Consider the following 11,902-nt stretch of genomic DNA (forward strand, 5'->3'; position numbering starts at 1 on the left):
GGTCGCATGTGCAAATATTTTTCCGCACCTGCGTTGTCGCAGGAGCGGAGTGATGGGCGTAGAAGCGGAAGTTTGCGCAGGTGTGATGGGCAATTTTGCACCGGTGATGGCGCAGATACGGGGGAAAGGACCACAGAAGCGTAGGCCCAGCTCTAGTGGTTCACCGCAGAAGAGGAATTTTTGTCGCTTCTGCGATGCCGCAGAAGCGGAAGTGCTGGACAGAATGTTTAAAAGCAAGGGTTCGCGATTTTCGCTTCACTTTTAACATTTCAAGCATGGTTTAGGCGATTTGTGAGAGGGTTTTCGAGGGGATTCTTGAGGTAAGTCCCTTGTGCCTATTTTTAATCAATAATATTGCTTTCCCATTGATTTTCCCACCCGGTTGGTGTGTATTTAAGGTGTATATTGGGAGTTTGAGGCTAGAGATTTGGAGAGTTTGATTTGGGGATTTGGGTGACGATTTGGTGTCGAATTTTGATAAATTTGGTGGGGTTGGACTCGTGGTTGAGTGGGCTTTCAGGTTTTGTGACTTTTATCGAATTTCGAGACGTGGGCTCAGGGGCTGGCTTTTTAGCCGATTTTTGATTTTGATTAATAACTTAGCATTTTCTTACGGAGTTGATTCCTTTAGCCCGTATTGATTTTATCGCTCTGTTTATGGCTAGATTTGAGGCATTCAAAGACCGTTTCGTGAGGCAAGGTTGTGTTAGAGTAGAGATTTGCTCGTATTGAGGTAAGTAACAGTTCTAAATTTGGTTCTGAGGGTACAAAACCCCATATTACGTGTCACATATTTGGTTTTTAGGTGACGGACGTGTGGGTGTGCGCCGTCGGAATTGTTACTTGATCAATTCCATGGATCTGTGTAGTTGAATAATTTGTTGTTATCAGTATATTTTTCCACATATTAAAGAAATCAAACTATAAATCATGTTAAACCATGTGTTAACACTGTAGGGACCCACAGAGGTCGTGCAGATGTTGAATTATCTGCTAAATTGCCGTTGTACTCGGTCACAGTTTATTTGCATATCATATCTCAATCTCTATTGTTCCTTGTTGATACATTGCATCATTTCTGTTTTGGTTGATGTTCATGATTTCTGAGAGCCCGAGAGACTGGAGAGATTGATGATAGAGTGAGGTTGAGGCCCTAATTGTGACATATTTATACTATGGCACGTGATTTGTCCGAGCAGTACGTGAGTTGTCCGTGCGAATCCAGATATCATACTACAGAACGTGATTTGTCCATGCAACACGTGAGTTGTCCGTGCGGATCCAGCTATTATATTATAGCATGTGAGTTGTCTGTGCAAATTATAGCGCTTGGGCTGAAGGAGCCCCTCCGGAGTCTGCACACACCCCCAGTGAGCGTAGGTACCTACTGAGTGCGAGTGACGAGTGTTGAGTGAATGGGAGGGCTGAGTGACTGGGGCCCTGAGAGGATGCATTTGATTTCATATTTGTTGCACTTAGCTGCCATGTATCACTGTCTTTATATTTTCTGAAAGATATTACACTCCGTTTCAATTGAACTTGATATGAAATTACTGATTTGGCCTTAATTGTCGAACTTGAAAGCATGCCTACCTTCCATGTTAAAAAAATTGTTGTAATTGAACTATAACTGTAAAACTCGTCACTGCCTTCAATTCTTTATTTAGTATTGTTACTTGCTGATTTGGTTATACTCATACTACACCCTGCACTTCGTGTGCAAATCTAGGTATTTCCGCACATAGTGGGTGTTGATTCCGTGCACAGTTGATCTTCTAGAGATTTCGAGGTAGTTGTCGGCATTTCACAGACCTTGTCTCTCCTTTCCTACAATTCCGCTTATTGTATTTAGTTTCAAACTATATTAGACAGTATTTTTCGGACCTGTAATGTATAGATGCTCATGTACTCAGTGACACCCCAATATTGGGAATCTTCGCGTTGTATTTTGAGTATCTATCCCGTTTATGAAATCTTTATTGTTTAAACTGCTTAAATCCATTTTCTGCTTAAAAGTGTTGGAATTATTTCGTAAATGTCGGCTTGCCTAATACCACGATAGGCACCATCATGACATGTTAGGATTTTGGGTCGTGACAATATATACAAGGGATACATCTATACACAATATTATAATAGTATATAATTATGTATAAATATGTATATATACAATATAATGATGGTATTTAATAGTTTATAGAATTACAATAATATTCTATTATGTATTAGCATAATAATATTGAAGAACAAAGGTATCTTCGACAAATACAATAATCCTATTTGAAGAAGATGACATAAATCAACCAAATAGAAAATTCTTTTAGATGTTTTCGTATTTTTTTCTTTATTTAAAGAAAGAAAATATGCAATATGTTTACATGGAGTTTGCAATAACTTTGTGCAGAAAATTAAAATTGCAATCACAAACAACTATAAAGAAAAAGATTTTATTGATAAACATTGCAGGTTACAACTCTGTTTATCCCATGATTCTTCTCTCCGATTTGTTATCCGTAATTCGAGGGCCTTAGCGGCGTATTTCTAGAATATAGGATGATATGAATCTCCTTAATGTATTTGATGATCAAGAAGCATATAGCAACACTCCATTTGGATCTTGAATGTTGCTAGAACTTTGAGCAAGACATATTTGACATGTCTTTGATCTCTAATGAATATTGCATGGATTTTTATGGAATTTTGAGATCGTATATGTGATCTCTTTGTGCACTATGGGATTGTTGAGATCCTATTTGAAGGACATATGTAGCCTTATTTATATGCATGAATTAGAGTGTGTATAGAGTAGCTATCAAGTAACCCTAATAGAGTCCTAATATTTCAAGAGTCGGCTTGAATTTAGGATTTATCTTGATTTGTTAAAATTTCAGTATCTATAAATGCCCCCTACTTCAAGGTTTGTCGAGGTGTAGGCTTGCTGAAACATGAAGATGAGACTTGAAGTACCCGACCATCATAACAGATAATCTTGAAACTTGAAGTTTTTGATATGCAGGAGGAAGAGATGAAGAGCAGAACTGGTCCCACTGGGCGTGCATATTTGTTTGCAACAAATTATTTGTTATACAAAATAAATTGTAACCACAATATAAATATGAAGAAATATAATTATATTACAAAATGATGCGTATACAATTCTATTTGTTTCCTTGATTCTTCTCTCTAGATCTTTCTCCGTAATTCGAGGGCTTAACCAACGTATTTCTCGGCGACTTTGAGAAAGATAATATTTGATATCTTTGATCTCTTTGTGAATATTCCATGTATTTTTATGGAATTTTGAGATGCTTTCAAAGGGAATATGTGGCCCTCTTTTATAGGTGTAGTTAGAGTTTGGGGTAGAGTACCCTCTAAGCTATGGTTTCAGGTAGAGTAGCCTCCAAGTTAGGGTTTCAGATAGAGTAGCCTCCAAAACCTTGACGGACTCTATTTGTAGTATCTTAAATTTAGGATTTTGACCAAATTTCATATGGATTTGATCCGATAAAATTATGAAGTCTACAAATGCCCCCTACTTCAAGGCTTGCCGGGGCGTATATTTACAAGATCATCGTAGACAAGACTTGAAGTACTAGTAAAGAAGACACCACATTCTTTTCACCGTGAGAGGAGATGAAGGAGGGAGATTTGGTCCCACTGGGCGTGCCAATTTGTTTGCAATAAATTATTTGTGATACAAAAATAAATTATAACCACAATATAAATATGAAGAAACATAATTTTATTAATAAAATGATGTGGATACAATTCTGTTTGTTCCCTTTATTCTTCTCTCTAGATCGTTCTCCATTATTCGAGAGCTTAACCGTCGTATTTCTCGAACGTAGGATGATGCAGACCTCTCTAGATTATTTGATCTCCATAAAAGTCGATCATTGTATGGATATTATTATTGAAGTATTTGATTATCCAGAAGAATATCTATTGATCACGATATTATTTTATGTCTTGATCCCTTTGTGAATATCCCAAGAATTTATGGAATTTTTGAGACCCTCTTTGAAGGACATATGTCGCCTTATTTATAGGTATAAATTAGGGTTTGGGTAGAGTAGCCACCAAGTAACCCTAATAGACTCCTAATATTTCAAGAGTCGTCTTGAATTTAGTATTTATCTTGATCTGCTAAAATTTCAATGTCTACAAATGCTCCATACTTCAAGGTTTGTCGAGGTGTAGGCTTGCTGAAACTTGAAGACGGGACTTGAAGTACCTGACCATCACAACAGATAATCTTGAAACTTATAGTTTTCGCTTTGCAGGAGGAAGAGATGAAGGGCAGAACTGGTCCCACCGGGCGTGCCAATTTGTTTTTAATAAATTTGTGCAGAAAAATAAAACTAGAATCACAAACAGTTATAAAGAAAAAGATTTTATTGATAAACATTGCAGGTTACAACTCTGTTTATCCCTTGATTCTTCCCTCCGATTTGTTATCCGTAATTCGAGGGCCTTAGCGGCGTATTTCTCGAACATAGGATGATATGCATCTCCTTGATGTATTTGATGATCAAGAAGCATATAGCAACACTCTATTTGGATCTTGAATGTTGCTAGAACTTTGAGCAAGACATATTTGACATGTCTTTGATCTCTAATGAATATTTCATGAATTTTAGTAAAATTTTGAGATCGTATATGTGATCTCTTTGTGCGCTATGGGATTGTTGAGATCCTCTTTGAAGGACATATGTAGCTTTATTTATAGGCATGAATTGAAGTTTGTGTGGAGTAGCCACCAAGTAACTCTAATAGAGTCCTAATATTTCAAGAGTCGTCTTGAATTTAGGATTTATCTTGATCTGCTAAAATTTTAGTGTCTACACGTGATATTAGTGAAGATTGCAACTTTTTCATTAAACATTGGGTGCTTGCATTTTGGCTATTAAATAGGGTGCCCCTTATAGCGGTATTTAAGGGATTATAATTAATGAGTTTTATTATAAATGCTATATCAAAATATGCTATATCTGGAATAAACGAAAAGTACTATTAGTTATGAAAATAATTTTTATAAAGAGACCATCGGTGTAAAAAACTTTTTTTTAAATTATTTCTTTCATTTATACGTTAATAACACAGAAAATCACCATAGGAATACACGTGCAACGCACATGTTCGAAAATTATATATATATATATATATATATATATATATATATATATATATATATATATATATATATATATATATATATATATATTCGTAAATATTTCTACTTTAACGGACTTATTTCTCAACTGGTACTAATAGTCAAGCACAACTTGAACTTTAATAAACATTATTAACTTTAGTTTTTAAGTACTTATTTTCAATCTCAACTTAAATATTGTCCAACCTCCTATAAATTTCAACTTCACCTCAAAGACGACCTTAAGTTTCAAGAAAACAATGTGTCTATCCATCAATGTGCACTCCAAAAATTAGCTACTACCAAGGAGTTTTTCTTTCTTTCTCCTTGCTAATGAAACAACAATACATATAGGCGGATCCAGAATTTGAACTTTATAAGTTCAGATTCACAATTCTACCACATCCTATCTAATATAATGTGTTTAAAGTTTATGATTTATAAATATTTAATGATTTTTATTGGACAAGAATATAGAATAGAGCGAAAGCTATGTATTCGGATGAATCTGAATCTACACTGAATATGCCCGTGGCGGTGCCCTTCTTCACATAAAATACATCAAACCACATGAAAGAGTAGACAATTAAAAGAGTCACATTTAACATGTATGCGACTCTTCCAACCTTCGACCTCCAACACAATTTGTCAACTAAATAATTACAGTGTAAATTAAAACTTGTGATTCTCTCTGTTCAATTTCATAAACAGAACTATTTATATTTAAAAGTTTTTAATTTTAAACTATTCATTTTAATCTATAATAGCATAATCTTATACCACCATAAACGTCATACAATGTTTAAAATTCGCAAACTTTAAAAGTACAAAACTTTTTGATATGCAATCATGTGTCAAATACGATTTAACATATTAGATGCTGAACTTTGGTTTTTATCTTCTTGATATTATTTGACTTTGTATGCTCTTACCTTCTTCATATAGTCGTTGTAGACTCTCCAATTAGACAAATAAAATTATTCAAAATACAACTCAAAAGCCAAATATGTATGCCTTGTTAAACTTTAAAATTAGCGAAATTAGAGACCACAATTTACCACAAAAAATATTTATTTAATAAAGATATTATTTACTACTAACAAATTAAAAAATTAGTACTAATTCCTAATACACTTCTAATCCATACAAAACGCCGGCATATTTTCCCGGTCCGTCTTTTACAAAGTACACGTCCCTAATTTTTTGGAATGCATGCCACGTCAGCAGGCTATCTGAACCGGCTTGGTGGCACTTCCCAACCGCCCGGTTCACCTCTAGAGCCTTCGCAACCCGGTCCAACCCACCATAAAGTTCGCAAAACCTCATCAAGTACTTTACATCATAAACATTATTTCCAAAAAACACCCTGAGAATTCCCAAAAAGTCCTGTAACTCCCCAGGAAGTTCCCGGCGCGTGAGGACTTTCACCAGGTAAGCGAAATCGTACGCGCTGTGAAACGTGACCCAATTCACTGAGTCATTACAAACCAACCCAGAAGACATCATTAACTCAGCAAAACGAGCCGAGTCAACACCGAATTCCTTGTTCTTCTCGAAGTCAATCCCGTAGCGACGCAAAAGCTCGATGGAGTCCGGCGCGTGACGATCACGCGCCACGTCGAAGTCGGAAAAATTGAACTGCCATATGTACCGGTGCACCCCGCCAGAACCCAAATCCGGCAAATTCCCGTCGGCGTCCGACAACGTGAGTCCTAGCTGAATAAGGTTCAAAGCGTCTACGTTTGACTTCAACAACTTATAATGTTGCCCGTGTCGCCGGCGATTTTGCTGGAAAGAACCAACCTCCGGCTTGAAAATAACGCCCGGGAATTCAGTATCCATTGAGATGAAAGGGTACTGATCAATAGCTTTTCGTATAAGTTCAAATTCAGAATCCAAATTATCGGACCAAACTTCTCGGATCTTAATCGAGTTCGGATCCGAAGCAGCTTTTTCAACAGCCATGAGTCACAATTTTCCAAGATTCTTAGATGGGTCGTCGTAAAATCGAAAATAAATAATGGGTTTGCCGTGAAATTGAAATCTGAAAGCAAAAAGCTTTGATTTGGTGATGAGGGGGTGGCGAAAGAACTGATTTTTATACAAAGAAAAAGGTTTTTGAGGAGAACAGAAAAAAGAATCTACGAGTGTTGCTTCGAAAGAGAGCGATAAGGGGATTTAAATAAATAAAGAATGTTGGAATTAAAATAGGAGAAAAAGATTACCAAGTGGGACAAGGGAGGGATTAGTTCATTGTTTCCAAAAAACTGCGGTTCAGACAAGGAAAAAGAGAAAGAAAAAGGCAAGGTTCTTGTTTTTTTGGGTATAAGTTCAACGCGTCTGGACAGTTTATAAATCAAGTTGGTATAATAATGCATTTATTGGTAGAATAGAATGCTTATTCACACAGTGGAAAAGGGAATTGGTCTACAAAAGGCGGCTTTATTTGTGAGTTACGCTATAAATTTTTATTTTTTATGTTGCAATTTGTTGCGTCTGATTTTAGTGTTTTACAGATTGGGAGTGAGCTGAATCTGTTGCATGCCGGTCAAGTGGAAAATCGACATCATGTGTGTAAAAGTTGGGGTTTTTTTTTTTTCAATTTTAGGTTGTATAAGAGCGTATATGTTATATTTCATCCGTTTTAGACGAGATAGTTTGACTCGGTATGGAATTTAAGGGGAAAAAAAAGAAAATTTTTGAAACTTGTGGCCTTAAAAGTTTAAGGGGTAAAAGCTTTGTACGGCCATGACATTTGTGTGGTTATAAAAATTTTTAATTAAGGGTAAAATGTGTAAAATGAAGAGTTTAAAATTGAATTATTTCTAATTATAGAAATATGTCATTCTTTTTTGAACGAACTAATAAGGAAAATGTGTCATCTAAATTAAAACAGAGGGAGTAATATGTTCACACCACCAATCAATGTACATTGACACTATTTTACATTACATTAACACATACGATAGATATGTACTTTGGCGAGCAGTGGCGGAGCCAAGATTTTTATTAAAATGGGTTAAGGTTAAGGTGTGTCAATTATATAGTATATATATATATATATATATATATATATATATATATATATATATATATATATATATATATATATATAAAGAAATTTTGCTAACTAAACATTGTAGTTTTTTACAAAGGAGTGTCAATGTGGATCCGTCACTGTTGATGAGATTCAAATCTAAAACCTATCAAGTCCAATACCTTTACATTGATCGTTGACCATTTGACTGGACATGACTTCTGTTAAGTGATTAATGAAGTAAATATATATATTAACTAATCATGGCTAAGGGTAAAAAATTGTTTATATGCTAACATATGTTATGCATATATTTGTTTGGTTAAATATGCGGTGCGGAAAAGATTTTATTTGTTGGACGTTGTAGAAAAGAGGTTTTCTGCATAAATAAATTGAGAATGTTTTAGGAGCTAAATTAGTTACGTGATATCATATTAGTGTTTACCTTTATTCTTCTACACAAATTAGGAATATTTTTTTAATGTTTTTGCCCGATATAGTTGTTTGCCCTTAAAAATGAGCAACACTTAAATTTGTACAAAGTTTAAAAGATACGCGATTTAATTCAATACGAATGATCTGAGAACATCAAATAATTAAACAAAAGAGAGAATGAACGGTCAAACCAATCGTAATGGAACAATCAAGCATGGTCTTAAGTTGAACACTGAAATCCGGCCCCGATCGAACCTGAGATATGGGCTTGGTTGCATTATAAGAAGAGAGTAACTAAAGAACACTTTGAATAATACCTAGAAGATAGAAATGAACTTTTATTATTTTGATATGTGTGTCAACAGTGTGTTCTAATGAATAAATTCTTCCCTTTATATAGTAGAGGATTTTCAATCCTAGTACAAGTCTAAATAAGGTAAAAGTTTTCTTTTTCGGTAAATACCGATCCGCAATTGATATAAGACAAAATTTATGCCATTATATCCGGTTGAGGGCGGATATTACGGCTCCCCGCTCGTCGTGCTCAGCCGTTTCTCTTTTTCCTCGGTCTCGAAACTTCAGTTGATCTAGATCCGTTGTTTAGGCGTGCCCGATCCCAGATACACCGTTCATCCCCCGAGCTCCAGAATGAGGGACTCTTCGGCTTCGCTCAAGGTTGCTTCAGATTATGCTTCCCTCATGTTCCTCTATTGGGGAATCAGGGGTAACATGATCCCCGATTTTACCCGCACATAGATATTTCCCTCACTTTTCGGAGAGAAGATTTATCGAAACGACGAGAAAATATTAATTGACCCCGATTCCTTCTCCCGTACACTACAATCTGGTCGACGAGTTAGTGAAACGCTCCATTAGTCACGACGTTCTGACTTCGGACACGTGTCAGCCGCCGGTTGACCGCCCTTGAATGTGAAACGTCACACAATAATTACTTCTTCTCTATAAAGCTTCGATCCTTTTTTCACTTTTTTACTTTCCGATTTCAGAACTTCTTGATTTACCCCCGAACTTTTTACTTGCTTTTAACCCCTTCAAATCTCCATACATTGTTCTTCATATCTTCATATCTTAATCCTCCCATCTTCAAATCTTCATACTTAAATCCTTTAACCTTCAAGTTTGTCCTTCAAATCTTTATCCTCATCTTCAAATCTTCATACCTGCCTTCATGTATTCATATTTCCTAGAACTTGATGGCGAAAACTTCGAAATCGGTGCCCCAGCAGACCGTCCCTTCAACTTCCAACCCGGCCACAGATGTTGAGGTGGCCGTACTGGAGGTGGCCCCGGAGCCTCCTCTAAAAAATCTCATCCCTGGAGGCTGCTCCATAGAAAATAACTTTAAGGTCGAAAAGGCTTCCAGGAAAGGAGGTGTGGAGGTACATATGCTCCACTACCGAGGACACGCTCCCTATGATTTGGAGGACTACAAGTGGAAGGGCAAAGATGTGGTCATCCCTGGTCCTGATGAGGGCATCACAGCACATATGGCAGAGTATCTAAGTGTTTACACATACTCCCTTCACACTTGGCCTAGTGGATATCATAATCCTCGTCTTTTGCAAAAGGTACGAGGTCTGCCTCGGGCATATCCATCAGTCCTTTGGGAGGATCGTGATCCTCCTTCACCATTTTGTCAATAAAACTAAGACAACCCGATTTACCATCGACCATCTGCTTCGTCACTATAGTCTCCGAATCTTCCGAGGGGGATTAATCAAGCTCGCTCGACGGGAAAAGAAAGCTCCCTTCTCGAGCATTGACGAAGATAGGGATCTATGCTGGGAGGGGAGATTTTTTTGGGTGAAGAAATTCGGTCGTCCCCTGAAAAGTGGAACTTAGCCCGTAAGTTTCTCTCCTTTTTGAGTATTTAGAATTTCTTTTGGACTTTAGTTTTTCTTCCTTATTGCCCGATACTACCATTGTGCAGCGGTTGCCCAAGTCCCCAATGGAATCCCCCGCTTCAGCGAGTGGGCGAGGGGATCTGCAAACAGCTATCGTACTTTGAGTGCGAATAGCGCAAACTCTCGAAGGGCAAGTGGGAGGCTCGTTCCCATGATGAGTGCCCTCTCCTCTATCAAATTTCCCTTCATATTCAACTTCCATTTTTATTAAGTCCTTCTTTTCCATCCATAGGTTCGCCCAAGACCACTGAGCTCCTAGCAGTGGATGAGGACGAGGCTTCATTCTCACCCGATAAGAAGGAGGAGAAAAAGAGGAGAAAGAGGAAGAGTTCGAGTTTCTCGAACGCGGACTCCTAGGCCAAAAAGAAATGGGTAGTGGTCTGGGTCTGTAAGTGTAACAAGAAGATCACCTGGGCCAGGGTACCGGATCCCGACTCCCTTTACCGGTTTAGGGACTACCCTGAGGATGACGACTTGGAGTTCGTCACCCATGGGCCGGCCATTGATGAAGAGCGGGTAGCATCAGGGGGAAGTGACAAGGAGGTTGAACACTCTCTGGCTCGGAAGCCCGAAAGAAGGCCAATGGCCCCGGTCTCCCAAGAGACTTCTCCTACTCTGAGAGAAGCCGTCGGTGTCATTGACATCACAGAGTTGCCGTCTCACACAAAGTCTCTATTTGATGAGGCTCAATCCATCAAATAGAAACCAAATGAGACTTTGCGGGCTACAGACGAGGCCCTCAACATGTTCTTTGAGGGCATGCACATCGGCGCATTAGAGGGTTACTACGAGTTTGATCACCTGGAGATCCCAAAAAAAGATATGTTGTCGGAAGCAGGCGGTCCTAGCTCGATCCGGAAGCTGGTGAACCACTTTCATGCTCTGATCCTGGACCCCGATCGCAAAAGAACGATCATGTTTACGATCTTGGTAGATACTCGGGTGTTGTCCGGACCGGTTGGCATGACCAATTATCTTCACTGCTTGGTGACCGAGGAGGACCAGGTGAAGATGTATGAGGTGAGCGCACCGACCCTTTTAACTGATAGCATCAAGGACAAGGATAGAGTTTTGGAAGCTCCAAGAAGGCCTTTTGCAAGATCTCAAGTTAAAGAGTTGCAGACTAAGGTTGATGGACTTCAATGGCAATTAAAGAAGCTTTGAATTGTAGAGGACGAGCTCAAGCCCAAAGGAGGTGAATTGGTCAAGTTTTACAATTATTTGGTGGCCCAAATTGAAGTCCAAGAGGAGGAAGATTAGGTCCCGAACTCGGCTGTTGAAATCTAGCAAAAGGGCACCCAGAAGAGCTCATAATGAGCTTAAAAGAGGTCCAAAAAGGGCTGTTTGAAAAGG

At 37.9% G+C, this 11,902-nt stretch overlaps 1 protein-coding gene across 1 annotated transcript; it reads right to left on the reverse strand.

Moving 5' to 3' along the window:
• Nucleotides 1-6,205: 6,205 nt before the first annotated feature.
• On the reverse strand, nucleotides 6,206-7,467 carry LOC104099478 (probable CCR4-associated factor 1 homolog 11). The gene has a single exon (XM_009606484.4). It carries the CDS (start codon nucleotides 7,115-7,117, stop codon nucleotides 6,278-6,280), a length of 840 nt encoding a protein of 279 aa, XP_009604779.1. The 5' UTR covers nucleotides 7,118-7,467; the 3' UTR covers nucleotides 6,206-6,277.
• Nucleotides 7,468-11,902: the final 4,435 nt, after the last annotated feature.

This window comes from Nicotiana tomentosiformis, chromosome 11 (assembly GCF_000390325.3).
Source record: "Nicotiana tomentosiformis chromosome 11, ASM39032v3, whole genome shotgun sequence".
NCBI lineage: Eukaryota > Viridiplantae > Streptophyta > Magnoliopsida > Solanales > Solanaceae > Nicotiana > Nicotiana tomentosiformis.

What these genes read in the sequence shown, in the direction of transcription:
- LOC104099478 (XM_009606484.4), bottom strand. Translation starts at nt 7,117, where the DNA reads ATGGCTGTTGAAAAAGCTGCTTCGGATCCGAACTCGATTAAGATCCGA.